Here is a 21383-nt window from a genome sequence, read left to right on the forward strand (position 1 = left end):
GAACAGAATCCCCGAGGACTATTAAGGGCGCAGACGCTGGGCTCACATGCTTTCTGGCAACATCTCCTTTGTACTTCACAACTCTGAGGGAAAGAAGGATTATTATGCCCATTTTACTGAGGAAAAAACTAAGCTTTAATGTAGACAAGCAACTGCTTCACTTTCCATAGTCAGTAGCAGAGCTAGGATTCAAACCCAAGTCTCATTTCTCTCATCTGAAGGAATACAAAAGCTATGGAAGCTGTCCTCTACTTACTGAAACCAAAACCGTTCATCAGACACGGATAGGTCTGTCTCTTTGTTTGAACTGACTGTCAGAGAAAGCCCAAGGCCCACCATGGAAGCAGGAACCGGATGGTAGAAGGATGGATAATGAGTGGAGGCATGCTTAGCACTCCCTCATTTGTGAGAGCTATGCTGAGCCAAGCTTGGTCATCAAAACTGGGGACATGCAGGGAACATGCCTGAGGAGGGCTGGACTCAGCTGAGGAGCCAGAGGTGCAGCATAGGGACCAGGCTGAGCAGGAGAAGCCCAATCCCATGGGACATGGCCCCCGCACTCATGGCCAAGGCATAGAACCTGGCCACCTCCTCGTTGGGGTTGCCCTGGGCCGGGTCGAACCACATCTGGATGCAGCGGCCGCTCCCTCGGTTGTAGTTGCTGAGCTTGTAGGAGTGGCTCCAGATGCCCTCACACAGGGCTGCGGGCGTGGGAAAGTAGGTCTCAAATGTGCGGCAGGCGGCTCCGGCCGGACACTTGTTCGATCCTGCATGGGGAGAAAGGGTGGACACAGACATTCAGCCCCTGGGCCCAGAGCCCATTTCTGGCCACCCCCCTGGAGATCCGCACCCAACCCCAGATCCTCGGACCCCGCCTCCATCTCCGCACCCCCAGGCCCTCACCTGAGCTCCAGTCCCAGCCCTTGTGCCAGTTGTTCTTGCAGGTGTAGGAGGTGCGGCAGTCCTCCCACCATTGCTGACAGTCCTCCTTGCACAGGGGCACGTCCAGGAAGCGTTCCTTGCGCCAGCTCTGGTTCACCTGGGGGGGGGGGGCGGAGGGAGGGCTCCTCTCAGCCAGGGGTGCTGGCAGCCACCGCCTTGACCACCTTGACCGAGCAGGATGGCAGCCCGCTGGGCTGGGGTGAGGGAGAGGCCCGTACCTCCTGGATCCAGGGCCCCAGATTGGGTGAGCACTCGTACAGACAGTTGTCCTGAATGAAGTGGCGCTTGCAGGCAGGCTCTATCTTGCCGCAGTGGTCCAGGTTAAAGTTATACAAGAGGGAGGGGTCCTTGTGCAGCTCCTGGCTGGTGTTGTGTGAGCAGCAGGCGTTCTTCCTCCAGGGAGTGCACTGGGTGGAGAAGACACTGGAACACATGCCTCCCCCACCAAAACCTTCAGCCTCTCCCTATTTGGTGCTTGGTCTCCTGCCTCAGGTGGGTTGTCCTAGGAAAGTTTACTGTGAAGACCCCTCTGTCCTTGGCCTCCAGGAGCTCCCATCTTGGGGGAGACTTAGTTACAACAGTGTAATCAGGGGTTGTGGGAGCCGGAGAGAAACCCTGTCTTGGGAGGACAATAGCTATCGTTTAAGCAGCACTTCATATTTTATAGGGAGTTCTTTGATTTATTTATTCATTAAAAAATAATTACTGAGTACCTATTTCTATGCCAGTTACTGTTCTAGATGCTGAGAATACGGTAGAAAGCAAAACAGAAATATGTGTTCATGGAACTTACATCCTGATCAATGGACACAGACAGTAAGAAACTAAAAGAGAAAAAATATAGTGTCAGGATATGATCAATTACATGGAGAAAATTACAGCAGGGAATAGGGATGTGGAGTATGGGGTGATTGTTGAAATTTTAAAGAAGGTGGTTGTGAAAAGCCTCACTGGAAAGTGGCATTTTGAGCAAAGGAGGAAGGGAATGACCTATGCAGTAATGTATGTTGAATAACTTTCTTCTTTGTCTGTATTAAGTTCTGTGTCCCCAGCGGCGAGGCCATTGCCAGACATGTGGCAGGCCCGTAAAAATATTTGCTGAAAAAAATAAATGAAAGACCTATTTATGATTTCCTAAATCTAAACTCCATCTTACATATAGATGCATCATATTTTAGTAAGCTTTAATAGAGACTGGCTTTTTCAGGACTGTAAGTACTATGAAAAGGAAGGCCGTGCTATGTGTTTTGTTTTACTGGAATTATTCACTATTTTAGAAAATTATGTCATCAATGGCAACACTGCATAGAGTATCTTATAGCATTTGAGTTGTCAACAGAATATACCTGTATCCATCTTCATTTGTAGCTGCCCCATTCCTAGTGATTTGGTGAATAAAAGCAAACATTGGGGCACCTGGGTGGCTCAGTTGGCTAAGCTCCCAACTTGGGTTCAGGTCATGATCTCACAGTTCATGAGTTTGAGCCCACGTCAGGCTCTGTGCTGACAGCTCAAAGCCTGGAGCCTGCTTCAGATTCCGTGTCTCCCTCTCTCTCTCTGCGCCTTCCCCTCTTGCATTCTCTCTCTCTCTCTCTCTCTCTCTCTCTCTCTCTCTCTCTCTCTCTCAAAAATAAAGATTAAAGAAAATAAAGCAGTAACTTAAAAAGCAAACATGCCATTTGATAGTGATTTCTAACGTAGTCATATCAGAGAATTGACATATGGAAATATATTTTATTATAAATTGCTTTCTTTGTGCTTCTCTTTTGTATTACAGATAGATAGAGTCATGTTGATATTTTTTAAGTTAAATGTACAAATAGGTCCTATTGGCTTTGAATTTTATTTCAGAAAAAAAGGAGACATGGAGTCTCAATAGAGTTGAAACCAACTGGCATCCGCTTGTATAGAGTGAGTGAATGTGCAGCAATCGTGCCCCTGGGTCACAGCCGTAAGAGCCCTTGTCCTCTACTCTGACGCTTCATGGACTGGCACGTGATGAAGGTAGTGAGAACCATCCTCCCCGACAGTCTCTTACCCTCTGACATGCTGGGAGTGCCCACCCCAGTCCTACCCCCACACCACAGGGGCTTCTTATGTCCAGATCTTCTGTGTGTCCTCTGCTTCTCCGGGCCCATTTCCTCATTTGGGTTCTATGGGGGGGAACATGATCTCCTACATTGAACGGCTACTGGGAATGTGAAATCACGTGCAGAAAACTCAACGCGCTGGGGCGCCTGGGTGGCGCAGTCGGTTAAGCGTCAGACTTCAGCCAGGTCACGATCTCGCGGTCCGTGAGTTTGAGCCCCGCGTAGGGCTCTGGGCTGATGGCTCAGAGCCTGGAGCCTGTTTCCGATTCTGTGTCTCCCTCTTTCTCTCTGCCCCTCCCCCGTTCATGCTCTGTCTCTCTCTGTCCCAAAATAAATAAACGTTGAAAAAAAAAATTAAAAAAAAAAAAGAAAACTCAACGCGTAGTAAGTGCTCAACAAGTGATCATATCATATCACTGCTGACATTATCCTCTGAGGAGGCCACCCCTAAATCACCTCAACCAATACCCCCCACCCCACCCTACCTTCATCTTCTCCCACAGCAGTAACTCAGGATGTGGGGCTATCTGATCAGTCCGCCCTTCCCCCACCACCCTGACTTCCTCTTCCCCATTAGAACCAACCCCCTCCCCAACTCGAGCCATACTGCGGCCATACCTGGTCATGCAACTTGTCCTCGGGGCCTGGCTTTGTCTTGTGGTGCTTGGCATCCATGCAGACGTTGAGCAGGTCTACCCTGTTCCGGGCACTGCACATGGAGGCTGTCCAGGCCAGCAGCAGCAGCAGAAGTGGTGTCAGTCTCCAGGCCATGTCTTTGTGTCCCTGCAGATGGAGCTGTGGTTAGGGAGGCCGAGGCCTGAAGGGAGAGAGCCTCATGCGGCGTCCCCCTTGACCCCCTGCATCAGTCTCCCCATCTCCACAGTGGAGGATGGGGTCAGACCCTGTTCCTTTAGTGCTGGGGTCCTGAGGCTCCCTGAAGCTGAAGTAGAGAAGGTTGGCAAAGGGGGCTCCCCATTCCAGGCTTGGCGGGCTCAGAGGAGATCTGGGGTTAGTGGACTGGCTCTGGGGGAGTCTTCCTAAATTGGAGGAGATGTTTTTGTGCCCTCATCTTCTCTCAACTTTACCCAAGAAAAGTAATTAAATAGTTCAGGTCCATGCCCTCCTGCCCTGAAAGGGGCCAGGGACACCCATTGCCCTTATGCTGTGTCCAGCAAGTGCTCCACGAGGCACTGAATCACCTGGGTTCCCGTGCCAGCTTAGAGACCCTGTTAGCCTGGGGAAGGCAGTGGCCCAGCTCTGCTGAGTTCTCCCGATCACCATGAGGGTCAAGGGATGTAGCACATGGGGTGGTATTTGGTTAAATAATACAGAAATAGAAAGAGCGGTGGTTTCTAACTTTTGCTTCCTCAGACTTTTTCCTTCCTTGTTTTCTGAAAACCATTTCCTCCCTCCACCCCATCATGACTTTGGCCTCCTCAGCTCTCACTAGGCTAATGCACTTACCCCTGCAGATCCCCCTTCCTTACCCTTCAGAAAACAAGTGCAGAGACCCCTGGGCCCGAGGGACAACATAAAAGTACCTCATGTTGGAACAGCCAAATAGACGAGCACTTAGAGTCATAGGAGTCACCCAGCAAAAGTGACGGCCCGCTTCTCTGTTCCTGACTGACCCTCACCCCCCACTCCCATCTATTAAAGATCTATTCCTGGGGCGCCTGGGTGGCTCAGTCGGTTAAACTTCCGACTCTTGGTTTTGGCTCGGGTCATGGTCTCACGGTTGGAAGGTTCAAGTCCTGCATCAGGCTCTGTACTGACAGCCTGCTTGCAATTCTCTTTCTTCTCTCTCTCTCTCTGCACCGCCCTCCCATGTCTTTCTCACTCTCAAAATAAATAAATAAGGGGGAAAAAAAGATCTGTTCTTTGGGCTTTGTCACTGAAGTACCGGAAGGGATAATGGAGACTCCTTCCTCTCTCTCACCATCCCTACATGCAGCTCATCATCACAAAGTCCTGGTCAAGGGTCCTTCCAAAGATCTTTCTGGAATTCACTTCCCTTGGCTCTGCGTTTGGGGTCAGGTCTTCCCTCCTCCAATTTCTTCCCCTTAAAGTCACCTTCCCCGCAGGAGCCCGAGTGATCTTTCTAAAGAAAGATCTGCTCCTCCCCTACACAGAAACCCGCCAAGTCTCCCCAGTGTCCCTGTCACCCTTCCCTCTTAGGGCATCTTGCCTGAGCCTCCTTTGCGGCTGGGAGCACACACAGCTGTGTCTGAATTGGCCTCTTCTCAGGCTGGCAATGGCTCCAGGCCCTTTGACTTTCACCAGTGGTCTCTGACCTCGGTGCAAGACAGACTGTAAGAACTCTGGTTAGCACAGTATAATTTCCTCATTCGGCTCTTCTGGTCTTTCCTCTCTTCCAGGCCCCACCCATTCAAGGCTCCATTAGTCTCTCAGTGTATTCATTCCTGTTTCCATTCAACTCTTTGTTAATTTATTCATCACAGGATTCACACATCCAAGATTCATCAAAACCTAGAGAAGCTCATCTCTAAGGGGGATCTGAACTTTTGAGGTAACCCACGTGGTTGTTAGGATGAAGCGGGTTTGTTGGGTGTGAGGTGCAGTAGGGAAAAACCCAGGCCTTAGGGTCAGGCCATGGGTCCCAATGGTAGCACCGTACCTCACACAACCTTGGAAAATATCACTGAGCCTTTCTGAGCTTTCGTTTACTCTCCAGGAAATTGTTGAGAATTATATATGGAAAAGCCTGGCACAAAATGAGTGGGCTTAAATGATAGCTCTCAGGTTACTTTTTGAGTAGGTAGCCAGGTAGACATAGGTAGAGGTTGAAGTATAGAAGTCAAGGGTCACAAAGAAAAATGGTCTCAAATCTGGTAAATGATCATATCTCACCACCTAGCATTTCTATGAACATAATTGAACATGGGGTGCCTGGGTGGCTCAGTCAGTTAAGTGTCTGACTTCAGCTCAGGTCACGATTTCATGGTCCATGAGTTTGAGCCCCGCGTCGGGCTCTGTGCTGACAGCTCAGAGCCTGGAGCCTGCTTTGGAGTCTATGTCTCCTTCTCTCTCTGACCCTCCCCCATTCATGCTGTCTCTCTGTCTCAAAAATAAATAAACATTAAACAAAATTTTTAAAAAAATAATTGAACATTTTTTGATAGCCTTAAAAAAATGTGGTAGGGGCACCTGGGTGGCTCAGTAGGTTAAGTGTCCAACTCTAGATTCAGCTCAGGTCATGATCTCATGGTTCATAGTTCGAGCTCCACATCGGGCTCTGCACTGGCAGTGTGGAGCCTGCTCTGAATTCTCTCTCTCCCTTTCTGTGCCCCTCTCTAGCCTGCGCTTGCTCTCTTTCTTTCAAAGTAAATAAATAAACTTTTTAAAAAAATGTGGTAAACATTATGTAAAACTTAACATCTTAATTATTTTTAAGTGTACAGTTCAGTAATTTTAAGTGTATTTATGTTGTGCAATCAATCTCCAGAAACTTTGTGTCTTGTAAAACTGAAACCCTATTCTCATTAAGCAACAATATCCCATTTCCTCCTCTCCCCAGTCCCTGGTAGCCATCATTCAACTTTCTGTTTTTATGAATTGACTACTTTAGATATTTCATATAAATGGGAATCATATAGTATTTGTCTTTTTGTCACTGGCTTATTTCTCATAGCATAATGTCCTCAAGGTTAATCCATATGTCAAAATTTCATTTCTTTTTTTTCTTTTTTTTTTTTAACGTTTTATTTATTTTTGAGACAGAGGGAGATAGAGCATGAACAGGGGAGGGTCAGCGAGAGGGAGACACAGAATCCGAAACAGGCTCCAGGCCCGATGCGGGGCTCGAACTCACGGACCGCGAGATCATGACCTGAGCTGAAGTCGGCCGCTTAACCGACCGAGCCACCCAGGCGCCCCTCATTTCTTTTTAATAACTGAATAGTAATTCATTATATGTATATACTACATTTTGTTTCTCCATTCATCCCTTTATAGATCCTGGGATTCGTCCACCTCTTGGTATTATGAAGAATGCTATTACGAACATGGATGCACAAATATCTTTTGAGGCCCTTGCTTTCAATTCTTTCATATATCCAGATATGGACGAGCTGGATCATATGGTAATTCTACCTTTAATTTTTAAGGAACTGCCATAATATTTGCTGTAATAGTTGCACAGTTTTCCATTCCTACCAACAGTGTACAGGGTTCTAATTCCACCACATCCTCACCAACACTTGTTACTTCCTGTTGGCTTTTTGTTTTTTTAATAAAAGCCATCCTAGTGGGCGTGTGAGGTGGTATCTCATTGTGGTTTGGATTTGCATTTCCCTGGTGATGAGTGATGTTGAGCATCTTTTCATAGGCTTATTGATCATTTGTATATCTCCTTTGGAAGATATACAAATGTCTGTCCAAGTTGTTTGCCCACTTTTAAATTGTATTCTATGTCTTCAAAAAATTTTTTTTAACGTGGGGCGTCTGGGTGGCTCAGTCGGTTAAGCATTTGACTTCAGCTCAGGTTATTATCTCAAGGTTCATGAGATCGAGCCCCTCATTGGGCTCTGTGCTGATGGCTCAGAGCCTGGAGCCTGTTTCAGATTCTGTGTCTCCCTCTCTCTGCCCCTCCCCTGCTCATGCCCTGTCTGTCTCTCTCTCAAAAATAAACATTAAAAAATTTAAAAAAAATTTTTATTTAAAAAAATTTTTTTTAATGTTTATTTTTGACAGAGAGAGAGACCTAGCATGAGCGGGGGAGGGGCAGAGAGAGAGGGAGAACAGAATCTGAAGCAGGCTCCAGACTCTAAGCCGTCAGCACAGTGCCCGGATGCAGGGCTTGAACTCACAAGCCGTGAGATCATGACCTGAGCTGAAGTCAGACATTTAATCGACTGAGCCACCCAGATACCCCATTTGTATTACATGTCTTTTTATTGTTGTAGGAGTTCTCTATATATTCTGGACTGACCCTTTGTCAGATATATGATTTGCAAATCTTTTCTCCCATTCTGTAGGTTGCCTTTTCATTCTGTTAACTCTCCTTGGATGCCTGGTTTCCCATTTTGATGCAGTCTAATTTATCTGTTTTTTCTTTTATTGCCTGTGCTTTTGCTGTCATATCCAAGAAATCATTGCCTAATGCAATGCCGTGAAGCTCTTCCCCTGTTTTGTTTTGTTTTTTTAAAGGAGTTCTATAATTTTTAAAGGACACCTGGGTGGCTTAGTCTGTTAAGTGTCCGACTTTGGCTCAAGTCATGATCTCGTGGTTTGTGACTTTGAGCCCCACATCGGGCTCTGCACTGGTGATGTGGAGCCTGCTTGGGATTCTCTCTCTTCCTCTCTTTCTCTGCCCCTTCCCCAATTGTGCTCTCTCTCTCTCTCAAAATAAAGAAATAAACTCTAAAAAATTAAAAAAAAAATAAACAAGTTCTATAGTTTTAGCTTTTACATTTAGGTCTATGATCCATTGTGAGTTTAATTTTTATATAAGGTATAAAATGAGAGTGTCCAACTTTATTATTTTGCATGTGAATATCCAGTTGTATCCCAGCACCACGTATTGAAAAGGCTATTCTTTCCCCCACTGAATTGTCTTGGCACAATTCAAGTTGTCAAAAATGTGGACTCTCAGTTCTGTTTCATTGACCTACATATCTATATTTATGCTACTATCACATTGTCTTTATTATTATAGCTTTGTAGGAGGTTTTGTACTCAAAAAGTGTGAGTCCTCTAATTTTGTTCATTTTCAAGAGTGTTTTGGCTGTTATGGGTTTCTTCTATGTCCATAGGGATTTTAGGATTAGATTGTCAATTTCTCCAAAAAAGCCAGCTGGCATTTAGAGAAGGATTGAATTGAACCTGTAGATCAGTTTGGGGACTAATGCCCTCTTAACAATAGTAAGTCTCCTGATTGAACGTGGGCTTTCTTTCCATTTATTTAGGTTTTACATTTCTTTCAACAATGTTTTATAGTTTTCAGTATATAAGCCTTTTACTCTGTTAAGTTCACTTCTATGTATTTTATTCTTTTTTATGCTATTGTGAATGGAATGAATGGAATGATATTCTTTTTTTTTTTTTAATTTTATTTATTTAAACAACCTCTTCACCCATTGTGGGGCTAAGAACTCATGACCCCAAGATTAAGAGTCACATGCTTTTCCAGGGTGCCTGCGTGACTCAGTTGGTTAAGCATCCTACTCTTGATTTCAGCTCAGGTCATGATCTCATGGTTGGTGAGATGGAACCCTGCACTGGGCTCTGTGCTGGAAGTGAATAGCCAGCTTGGGGTTCTCTCTCTGCCCCTCCCCCACTCGCTCAAGCTCCGCCCCCCCTTCTCTCAATATAAATAAACATTTAAAAAAAGAAAAAGAGTCACATGCTTTTCCAACTGAGCCAGCCAGGTGCCCCTGGAATTATAGTCTTTTTTTTTTTAAGTTTATTTATTTATTTTGAGAGAGACCAAGCAGGAGAGGGGCAGAGAGAGGAAGAGAGAGAATCCCAAGCAGGCTCCTCGCTGTCAGAGTGAAGCCCAACATGTGACTCAAACTGACAAACCATGAGACCATGACCTCAGCTAAAACCAAGGGTCAGACGTTCAACTGACTGAGCCATTTAGGCGCCCTTTTTTGCTTTGTTTTGTTTTGTTTTTAATGTTTATTTATTTTGAAAGAGAGAGCAAACAGGAGCAGGGGAGGGGTAGAGAGAGGGAGAGACAGAATCCCAAGCAGGCTCTGTGCTGTCAGCACAGAGCTGGACTTGGGGCTCAAACTCAGGAACTGTGAGATATGACCTGAGCTAAGATTAAGAGTCAGATGCTTAACTGACTGAACCACCCAGGCCCCCACTCCCCCTGGAATTATTTTCTTAAATTTATTTCTTTTTAATAAATTCTTTATTTTTTAAAAAAATGTTTAGATTTATTTTTGAGAGAGACAGCGCAAGCCTGCTTGGAATTCCCTCTCTGCCCCCCCCCCCAAATAAGTAAATAAACATTTTATTTTATTTTATTTTTCAACGTTTATTTATTTTGGGGACAGAGAGAGACAGAGCATGAATGGGGGAGGGGCAGAGAGAGAGGGAGACACAGAATCGGAAACAGGGTCCAGGCTCCGAGCCATCAGCCCAGAGCCTGACGCGGGGCTCGAACTCACGGACCGCGAGATTGTGACCTGGCTGAAGTCGGACACTTAACCGACTGCACCACCCAGGCACCCAGAAAATAAACATTTTAAAAAAGAAAAGAGTCCTATGCTTTTCCAGCTGAGCCAGTCAGATGCCCCTGGAATTATACTCTTTTTTTTTCTTTTAAGTTTGTTTATTTATTTTGAAAGAGAGCAAGCAGGGGAGGGGCAGAGAGAGAAGGGGAGAGAGAGAGAATCCCAAGCTGATTGGTATAGAGACTGATGGTCTCTATACCAATATAGAAACTGACTGGTATAGAGACTGATGTGGGGCTTGAATCCACAAACTGTGAGATCATGACCTAAGTTGAAGTTGGACACTTACCTAGCTGAGCCACCCAGGTGCTCCTTAAGTTCATTTTTATATTTTCATTGCAGGTATCTAGAAATACAATTGATTTTTGTGTTTTTATCTGCTATCCTACAAACTTTCTAGACTCGCTTATTAGTAATAATATTTTGTGGATTCCTTAGGATTTTCTATGTACAATGACATCTGTGAATAGAAAGTTTTACTTCTTCCTAGAGAAACATTTCCTAGATGGCATCCCTTTTATGCCCAGGCTTGTACTTGAGTTTCTCCCTGCAGCCTCTAGGCAGCTTTTTAAGCTGTGGACCAAATGGAAATGATAAAGCTTTTTGCAGCAAAAAAAGGAAGGAAGGAAGGAAGGAAGGAAGGAAGGAAGGAAGGAAGGAGAAATAGTTTTGCTTCTTGCTTTCAAATCTGTATACCTTTATTCGTTTTTATTGACTAACAGGCTTAGCTACAACTTTTTTTTTTATTAATCTCTACACCAAAGTGGGGTTCAAACTCACCACCCCAAGATCAAGAGTCGTGTGCTCCATTGACTAAGCCAGCTAAGTACCCATAGCTACAACTTTTGTACAAGTTGAATAGACATGATGAGCATGGATATACTTCCTTATTCCTGATATTAGTGGGAAAGCCTTTTGATGTTGACTGTGATGTTATCTGTGCCTTTTCATAGATGACCTTTGTCAGGTTGTGTGAATTCTCTTCTATTCCTAGTTTGTTCAGTATTGGGTTTTGTTTTGTTTTAAATCATGAAAGTATTTTGGATTCTGCCAAATTATATTTCGACTGAGATGATCATGTGGGTTTTGTCTTCTATTCTAGTAATATGATATTTTGAATCAATTAATTTTTGGATGTTAAACCAACTTGCATTCTGGGATTAATCCTATTTGGTCATGATGTGTAATCCTTTTTATATGTGGCAGGATTCAGTTCTGGGTTGTTTTTGTTTTTTTGTATATATATATATTTTTTTTTTTTTTTTTGAGAGACCACGCAAACAGGGGAGAGGGGCAGAAGAGAGAGAGAATCTTAAGCAGGCTCCATGCTGAGCATGGAGCTCAATCTCATACCCTGCGATCATGACCTGAGCCAAAATCAAGGATCAGATGCTTGGGGCGCCTGGATGGCTCAGTTGGTTAAGTGTTGACTTTGACTCAGGTCATGATCTTGGGTTCAAGAGTTTGAGCCCCACATGGGGCTCTCTGCTTTCAGCACAGAGCCCCCTTCGGATCTTCTATCCTGTCCCCTGGCCCCAGTCTCTCTGCCCCTCCCCAACTAATGCTCACTCTCTCACTCTCTCAAAAATAAAATAAACATTAAACGAAAAAAAAATTTTTTTAAAGTCAGATTCTTAACTGGCTGAGCCATCCAGGCTCCCCTGGCTGGATTCAGTTTGCTAGTATTTCATTGAGAATATTTATGTCTTTATCCATAGTGAATATTGGTCTGTAGTTTTCTTGCAATGTCTTTGTGTGATTTTGTATCAGAGTAATATTGATCTCACAGAATGAGTTGAGATGTATTACCTCTTCTTTTTTGAAAGAATTTCTTTTTTTGTTAAAGTTTATTTATTTTAGTAATGTCTACACCCAACGTAGGGCTTGAACCCCAAGATCAAGAGTCACATTCTATTCCAACTAAGCCAGTCGGTGCCTCCAAAGAGTTTCTGAAGGATTGGTAGTAATTATTCTTTAAACATTTGGTAGAGTGCACCACTGAGGCTGTGTGAGCCTGAACTTTTATTTGTGGGAGGTTTTAAAATTATGAATTCGATCCCTTTCCTTGTTATAGGTATATTTAGATGTTTTACTTCTTCTTATGTCATCTTTGGTAGTTTGTATCTTTCTAGGAATTTGGCCATTTCATTTATGGTATCTAATTTATTGGCATACAATTGTTCATAGTATTCTTTTACAATGCTTTTTATTTCTGTATTAGTGTCGTCTCCTCTTTTATTCCTGATATTAGTAATTTGACTCTTCTTTCCTTTTTTTCTTGATCAGTCTAAATAAAGGTTTTTGTTGATATTCTCAAAGAAACAACTTTTGGGGGCACCTGACTGGCTCAGTCAGTAGAGCATGTGACTCTTAATCTTGGGGTCATGAGTTTGAGACCCATGTTAAGTGTAGAGCTTACTTAAAAATTAATTAATTAATTAATTAATTAAAAAAAACAAAACAAAGAACCAACTTTCATTTTCATGGTTTTTCTCTATTGTTTTTCTATGCTCTATTCCATTTATTTTTGCTTTACTCTTAATTTTTTTCCTTCTCACTTTGAGTATATTTTGCTCTTTTTCTATTTTTTAAGGTAGAAGGTTAGGTTTTGATCTAAAATCTTTCTTTTTGGTGTGCCTTTGTGGCTCAGTCAGTGGAGTGTCTGATTCTTGGTTTTGGCTCATGTCATGATCTCATGGTTCATGGGATTGAGTCCCATGTCAGGCTGCATATTGATACCATGGAGCCTGCTTGGGATTCTGTCTCCCTCTCTCTCTGCCCCCTCCCGTGTGTGCACACACGTGTGTCTGTCTCTCTCTCAAAATGAATAAACTTTAAAAGATAAATTAAAATGCCTTTCTTTGCCTCTTAACAATTTTTGTCTTAAATTCTATTTGTCTGATACTATTATAGCCACTCTAGATATCCTTTAGTTATTTTTTGCATAATGTATCTTTTTCCATCCTTTTAGGTTCAGCCTTTTTTGTGTCTATGAATCTGAAGCGTGAGTCATGCAAAGAGTGGATAGTTGGGGTGCCTGGGTGGCTCAGTCCATTAAGTGTCCGACTTTAGGTCAGGTCATGATCTCACAGTTTGTGAGTTCAAGCTTTCTGCTGTCAGCACAGAGCCTGCTTTGGATTCTCTCTCTCTCTCTCTCTCTCTCTCTCTCTCTCTCTGCCCCTCTCATGAGCTCTTTCTCTCTCAAAAATAAATAAACATTAAAAAAAAGAGTGTATAGTTGTACAATGATTTTTTTATCTGCCAATCTTTGCATTTTTATTGGAGAATTCAATCTATTTATATATAATGTAATTACTAATAACAGGTTTTACACCTGCAATTTTGTTTTATATATGTATTTTGGTTTTTTTGTTCCTCTATTTCTCCTTTACTCCCTTCTTTTGTGTTTAATAGATATTTTAAAATGTACCCTTTTAATTACTTTGTTGTTTCTTTTATTATATTTTTATAATTTTTTTCTTAATAGTTGCTCTGGGGTTGCAATTAACATCATAATTTATAACAATCTAGTTTAGATTAATACTGAGTTTCAATAATGTTCAAAATTTTACTCCAATATAGTTTCATTCCTTCTCATACTCCTTTGCTGTATTATTATATAAATTACATTTTTATACACTATGACCATATCAGTACCATTTTAGGGGCACCTGGATGACTCGGTTGAGCATCAGACTTCAGCTCAAGTCATGATCTCATGGTTTGTGAGTTTGAGTCCCGCATCTGGCTGTCAGCGCAGAGCCCACTTCAGATCCTCTGTCCCCGTCTTTCTCTGCCTCTCCCCTACTTGTGCGCTCTCTCGCTCTCTCTCTCAATAAAAAAAAAAAAAAAATATATATATATATATATATATATATATATATATATATATATACCATTTTATAGTTATTGCTTCATGAAGCTATCTTTTCCCATTAGATAGGATAAGAAAAGAGTTACAACATAAAAACATTTATACCGTATTTTCTATTTCTTTATGTAATAACTTTTACTGGTGCTCTTTATTTCTTCATGTGGATTCAACTCACTGTCTGGTGTTCTTTCATTTCAGCCTAAAGGGCAATCATTAGTATTTCTTGTAGGGAAAGTCTGCTAGTGACAAATTCTCTCAACTTTGGTTTATTTGTGTATGTCTTCATTTCTCCTTTGAAGAATAATTTTTTTGGTTATAAAATTCTGGGCTGACAGTCTTTTTCTTTCATTACTTTGAATATTTCATCCCATTGCCTCCTGGACTTCATAGTTTCTAAATGAGACATTAACAGTTGGTCTTATTGAGGATCCTTTATAAATGATGAGTCGTTTTTCTATTGTTGCTTTCAAGATTCTCTCTTTATAGTCCAGTAGTTTGACTCTGATGTGTTCAAGTGTGAATTTCTTTGAGTTTCTCTTACTTGGAGGTCACTGAACTTAGACGTGTAGATTAATTTTTTTATTTAAAATCTGAGTGGTTTTGGTCTTGATTTCTCCAATTATTTATGCTCTTATTCTCTTTCTACTCCTTCTAGGACTCCCATTGTGCATATTCTGGTATGCTTGATGGTATTCCCACATGTCCCTGTGTTCTGTTCATTTTTCTTCATCCTGTTTGTTTTTAAGAATGGGCAATTTCGGGGCGCCTGGGTGGCGCAGTCGGTAAGCGTCCGACTTCAGCCAGGTCACGATCTCGCGGTCCGTGAGTTCGAGCCCCGCATCGGGCTCTGGGCTGATGGCTCAGAGCCTGGAGCCTGTTTCCGATTCTGTGACTCCCTCTCTCGCTGCCCCTCCCCCGTTCATGCTCTGTCTCTCTCTGTCCCAAAAATAAATAAACGTTGAAAAAAAAAAATTAAAAAAAAAAAAAAAGAATGGGCAATTTCTGGGGCGCCTGGGTACCTCAGTCCATTAAGTGTCTGACTCTTGATTTTGGTTCAGGTCATGATCTCACTGTTCGTGGGTTCAAGTCCCACATCAGGCTCTGCGCTGACAGTATGGAACCTGCTTAGGATTCTCTCCCTCCCTCTCTCTCTGTCCTTCCCCCACTCATGTGCTCATGCACGCTCTCTCTCTCTCTCTCTGTGTCTCAAAATAAATAAGTAAACTTAAAAAAAATGGACAATTTCTATTTCCAAGTCTGTAGATTCTTTCTTCTACCCCTTCAAATCTACTGCTGAGTACCTACAGTAAGAAACTGTTTTAAATTCAGACTTTACTTTTCCTTAAAAAAGGAGCTTAGGGTTCACAACAAAATCAAGGAGAAGGTATAGGGATTTCCCATATACCCCCTGCCTCCAGGCATGCATATCTTCCTCCATTATAACATCCCCAACCAGAATAGTACGTTCGTTCGTTACAACTGATAAACCTACATTAATGCATCTTAATTACCTGAAGTGCATAGTTTAGATTACAGTACCCTTTTGGTGTTGTACATTCTTTGGGTTTGGACAAATATATCATAGCACGTGTCATTATTATACAGATTATTTTCATTGCCCTAAAAATACCCTCTTCTCTGGGGCACCTGGCTGACTCAGTAGAGCATGTGACTTTTGGGATTGTAAATTTGAGCCCCACGTCAGATGTACAGATTACTTCAAAAAAATAAAGTCTTAAAAAAAAAACAAACCTCTCTGCTCTGCCTATTTATCCCTCCTTCTCCCCAGCCCCCAACAACCACTGATCTTTATAATGTCTCCTAGTTTGCACCTTTTCCAGAATGTCATGTAGTTGGAATTATATAGTCTGTAGCCTTTTCATGTTGGCTTCTTTCACTTAGTAATATGCATTCAAGGTTCCTCCATGTCTTTTCATGGCTTGATTATTCATTTCTTTTTAGTGCTGAATAATATTCCGTTGTCTGGATGTACCACAGTTCATTTATCCACTCACCTACTGAAGGACATCTTGGTTGCTTCAACATTTGGCAATTATGAATAAAGCTGCTATAAACATCTATGTACAGATTTCTATGTGGACATAAGTTTTCAACTCCTTTGGGGAAATGCTGGATTATATGGTAAGAATACGTGTAATTTTGTTAAGAAACCACCAGTCTTTCAAGGTGGCTGTATCATTTTGCACTTTCACCAGCAACGAATGAGAGTTCCTATTGCTCCACATCCTCACCAGCATTTGGTGTTGTCAGTGTTTCAGATTATGGCCATTCTGTTAGGTGTATAGTGGTATTTCACTGTTGTTCTTGCTTTAATTTTTTTTTAATGTTGAGTTATTTTTGAGAGAGACAGAGAGTAGAGGAAGGATAGAGAGAGGGAGACACAGAATCTGAAGCAGGCTCCAGGCTCTGAACTGTCAGCACAGAGCCCGATGTAGGGCTTAAACGCACGAGGGGCGAGATCATGACCTGAGCCGAAGTCGGAGGCTTAACCAATTGAGCCACCCAGGCGCCCCTCACTATTGTTTTAATTTGCATTTCCCTGAAGATATATATGTGGAGCATCTTTGCATATGTTTATTTGCCATCTGTGTATCTTCTTTGCTGAGGTGTTGGCTAATTAAGGTATTCGGCTTATTTTTAATCAGGTTGTTTATTTTCTTATTGTAGAGCTTTAAGAGTTCTTTCTATTTTAGAAAACAGTCCTTTATTAGGTATGTGTTTTGCAAATATTTTGTCCCAGTCTGTGGCTTGTCTTCTCATTCTCTTAGTATCTTTTACGTATCAGAAAATTTTAAAAATTTTGATGCTTATTTATTTTTGAGAGAGAAAGAGAGAGAGTATGCACACACACACGTGAGCAAGCAGGGGAGGGGCAGAAAGAGAGGGAGACGCAGAATCTGAAGCAGGCTGTCAGCTGTCAGCACAGAGCCTGATGCAGGGCTCGAACCACAAGATCATGACCTGAACTGAAGTTGGAGGCATAAGGGACTGAGACACCCCGGCACCCCAGAAAATTTTAATTTTAATTAAGACTAGCTTGTCAGTTCTTTCTTCCATGGATCATGCCTTTGGTTGTGTATCTTTTTTTTTTTTTTAATGTTTATTTATTTTTGAGAGAGAGAAAGAGTGAGCGGGGGAGGGGCAAAGAGAGAGGGACAGAGGATCCAAAGTGAACTCTGTGCTGACAGCAATGAGCTCCCCCTCGGCTGGAGCTCACAAACTATGAGGTCATGACCTGAGCCGAAGTCCTATGCTCAACTGATGGATCTACCCAGACTCTCCTGATTTTGTATCTTACAAGTCATCACCAGGGGCACCTGGGTGGCTCAGCTGGTTAAGCATCCACCTCTTGATCTCAGCTCCGATCTTGATCTCAGGGTCATGAGTTCAAGCCCCGCGTCAGGCTCTGTGCTGACAGCTCAGAACGTGGAGCCTGCTTCGGATTCTGTGTCTCCCCCTCTCTCTGCCCCTCCCCCACTTGTGCTCTGACTCTCTCTCAAAAAATAAAATAAAATAAACATTAAAAAAAAAGTCATCACAAAACCCAGGTCACCTAGATTTTCTTATACATCATCTCCTAGGAGTTTTATAGTTTTGCATCTGTGATCTATTCAAGTCTGTGATCCATTTTCAATTACTTTTTGTGCCTTCACAAAAAGTGTGACGTGTATCCAGATTTATCATTTTGTATGTGATGTCCAGTTGTCCTGGCAACATTTGTTGAAAAGATTCTCTTTCCTCCATTTTATTGCCACTGTCCCTTTGTCAAAGAGCAGTTGATTATACTTATGTGAGTGTATCTGTGGACTCTCTGTGTCATTAATCCGTTTATTTATTCTTTTGCCAATACCACATTGTCTTTTTTGTGTGTGTTTATTTTCTGAGAGAGAGAGAGAAAGCTAGTGAGGGAGGGTCAGAGAGAGAGGGAGACAGTGGATCCAAAGCATCCTCCTCAATGATAGCAGAGAGCCCGATGCAGGGCTCAACTCATGAGCCCTGAGATCACAACCTGGACTGAAGTGGGATGCTTGCCGCTTAACCGACTGAGCCACCCAGGTGCCGCCCACATTGTCTCGATTACTGTAGCTTTGCAGTAAGTTTTGAAGTCAGGTATTGTCATTTATCCAACTTTGTTCTTCTCAATATTGTGCTGGCTGTTCTGGGTCTTTTGCATCTCCACATAATCTGTAGGCTCAGTTTGTCAATATCTACCAAGTAACTTGCTGGGATTTTGATTGGGATGACATTGGATCTATAGATCAAGTTGGGAACAACTGACATCTTGACGATATTGAGTCTTCCTTACATGAAATATCTCTCCTTTATTTAATTCCTTGATTTCGTTCATCAATTTCATAGTTTCCTCACATAGATTTTATACATAGTTTGTTAGATTTATACCTATGTATTTCATTTTTTTCCAGATGCTATTATGAATGATATATATTTTTTAATTTCAAATTCCACTTGTTCATTGCTAGTATGTGGGAAGGCAGTTGACCTCCACATATTAACTTTATATCCTTCAATCTTGCTATAATCACTTATTAGTGCCAGAAATTTTTTGTCATTTCTTCAGATTTTCTTTTTTCTTTTAATTTTTTAAATGTCTATTTATTTTTGAGAGACAGAGAGAGACAGAGGGTAAGTGGGGAAGGAACAGAGAGAGAGGGAGACACAGAATCCAAAGCAGCCTCCAGGCTCTGAGCTGTCAGCACAGAGCCTGATGTGGGGCTTCAACTCACAAACCACGAGATCATGGCCCGAGCAGAAGTCAGATGTTTGACCAGCTGAGTCACCCAAGTGCCCCAGATTTTCTTTATAGATGAATATGTCATCTATGAACAAGGACACTTTATTTCTTCTTTTCCAATCTGTACCTTTTATTTCCTTTCTCATCCTGATCATCCTGATGCATTAGCTAGAACTTTCAGTACAATGCTGAGAAGTGAAAGGGACCTCCTTACCTTGTACCTGATCTTAATAGGAAAGCTTCAAGTTTCTCACCATTGAGTATGTTAGCTCTACCTCCAACTCTTGATTGGGTTGGGTTGGGGAACCAAGGGTTCCTAGCATCGTGGGATCAAACCCCATATTGGGCTCTGTGCTGAGCACGGAGCCTGTTTAAGATTCTCTCTCTCCGTCTCTCTCTCTCTCTCTCCCCCTTGCCTATCTCCCCCACTTGTGCTTGCACTCTCTCTCAAAAAAAAAGTATGTTAGCTCTAGGTTTTTTGGTAGATATTCCTTATCAAGTTGAGCAGTTTCTAGTAAATATTTCATTTCAGTTATTGTACTGTTCTACCCTAATTTCTATTTCAGTTTTTAAATAATTTTTATTTCTTTTTTAAATTTATTTTTATTTTTTAAGTAGGCTCCATGCCCAATGTGGGGCTTGAACACATGATCCTGAGATCAAGAGTCACATGCTTTACTGACTGGAGCCGGCCAGGCATCCCAATAATTTTTATTTCTTTATTGACGTTCTCTATTTAGTGAGACATCATTTTCATATTTCCTTGAATTCTTTAGACATAGTTTCCTCTTTTTTTAAAAAAAAAAAAGTAGGCTCTACACTCAACACGAGGCTTGAACTCATGATCCTGAGGTTAAGAGTGTCACACTTTGCCTACTGAGCCAGCCAGCCACCCTACTTCTTGCTTATAATAGCTGGTTTAAAGTCTTCGTCTAATAAGTCCAGTGTCTGGGTTTCCTCAGGGACCGTTTCTTCTGAGTGCTTTTTCCCCCCTGTGTATGACTCACACTTTCCTGTTTCTTTGCATGTCTCATATTTTTTGTTGAAAATTGGGTAATTTTTATTTATTTATTTTTTTAATTTTTTTTCAATGTTTTTATTTTTGGGACAGAGAGAGACAGAGCATGAACAGGGGAGGGGCAGAGAGAGAGGGAGACACAGAATCGGAAATAGGCTCCAGGCTCTGAGCCATCAGCCCAGAGCCTGACGCGGGGCTTGAACTCACGGACCGTGAGATCGTGACCTGGCTGAAGTTGGACGCTTAACCGACTGCGCCACCCAGGCGCCCCGAAAATTGGGTAATTTTTAAAAAAGATTTTATTTTTAATCTCTACATTCCATGTGGGGCTTAAACTCACAACCCCAAGATCAAGAATTGCACACTCCACCAACTGAGCCAACTAAGTCCTCAAACATTGGGTGTTTTAATTAATGTAAGATGGCAACTCTGGAAATCAGATCTCCCCAACCATGGCTTGAGTTGTTGCTGCTTATTTGTTTATCAACTTTCATGGGCTAATTCGGTAGAGTCTTATTTTCTTTGTCATATGCGGTCGCTGAAGTTTCTGCCTGGTTTGCTTAGTGGTCAGTTAATGATTGGACAGAAATTTCATTAAATTCCTTGAAGCAGTATGTTCCCTACTTTTTACCAAGGGTTCAGGCAAGCCTTCAACACTCTGGCAGTTTACTCTGCCTTATTCCTCACTTCCTGCATGAGCAGGACCTCAAGCTCACCAGAGTTGATGGAGAGATTGGAACTTCCTCAGGTATTTCTTGGATGTGCTCACAGTTCTGTAAACATTTGCAGATTTCTAGATCCCGAGGTAATCAGAGATTTCATAGCCCTCCATCGACATTTCATTCCCCAATATTCCTCTTAAGTTTTTTAGCCAGCCTCTTGTTTGCTTCAGCTGGTGTTTCTGCCTCCGGCAGCTGGGACGTCAGACAATTTGCTGCTAATTGTTTAGACAAACAAAATAGAGTTTCTTGCTGTGAGAGTTCTGAATCAGGTCAAATAAAGACTAGTGCTATGAATGGGACTCTTCAAGGGAGCTTACAGATAGATCAAACGGTGACAGTTCTCTAGGGATGGGGCTGTTTGGGGAGTTCCACACCCATGCTGCCCCCTCTAGTGGCTGCTAGGCCAGTGTTTTTCAAAGCTAGTGTAGTTGTGAGGCTGCGGATTTGTGGAGCTCCTGTGGAGTTGGGGAGAGGAAGATGGGGAAGAAGCCGGTCAAAATTCACTGTTCCTACTGACATTCGACCATTTTTCTTAAACAAATTCTCCTTCGGTTTTTGAAAGCCTTGGTTTCCAGACTCCTAAAAACTTGATTTTGACAATTTTTACCAGTGTTATTGCTTTTATGGAGAAGCAGGTTTTCAGATGTCCTTACTCTGCCATTCCAGAAGTGCTTCTTCAGACCACTTGTACTTTAAGAAGTATCAATGTTTAGATGCTATGGTCACTCATAAGAAAAATGGTCTTTGAGGGGCACCTG

The 21383-nt window shown here is 42.4% G+C and overlaps 1 protein-coding gene and 1 long non-coding RNA gene across 4 annotated transcripts in view; one reads left to right on the plus strand and one right to left on the minus strand.

Annotated features, from left to right (window-relative positions):
* The window catches only part of LOC122483385, a 34814-nt gene that overhangs the window by 1574 nt on the left and 11857 nt on the right, over positions 1-21383 (plus strand). For both annotated transcript variants that reach the window (XR_006297399.1, XR_006297398.1), the window contains exons 2-3: positions 2794-2946; positions 7008-7135. This is a non-coding gene — a long non-coding RNA (uncharacterized LOC122483385). The remainder of the gene's footprint in view (positions 1-2793; positions 2947-7007; positions 7136-21383) is intronic.
* Positions 112-5362, minus strand: FOLR2 (folate receptor beta). 2 transcript variants are annotated; one of them, XM_043580334.1, is made up of 5 exons: positions 5221-5362; positions 3651-3815; positions 1161-1349; positions 904-1039; positions 112-767 (listed from the first exon to the last, which is right to left on the minus strand). In XM_043580334.1, exons 2-5 carry the CDS (start codon positions 3801-3803, stop codon positions 481-483), a joined length of 765 nt encoding a protein of 254 aa, XP_043436269.1. In that variant the 5' UTR covers positions 3804-3815; positions 5221-5362; the 3' UTR covers positions 112-480. The 2 variants fall into 2 exon arrangements, with proteins under 2 accessions (XP_043436269.1, XP_043436270.1); XM_043580335.1 differs by lacking the exon at positions 5221-5362 and adding an exon at positions 4232-4348.

The sequence above is a fragment of the Prionailurus bengalensis genome, chromosome D1 (genome assembly GCF_016509475.1).
Source record: "Prionailurus bengalensis isolate Pbe53 chromosome D1, Fcat_Pben_1.1_paternal_pri, whole genome shotgun sequence".
Lineage (NCBI taxonomy): Eukaryota > Metazoa > Chordata > Mammalia > Carnivora > Felidae > Prionailurus > Prionailurus bengalensis.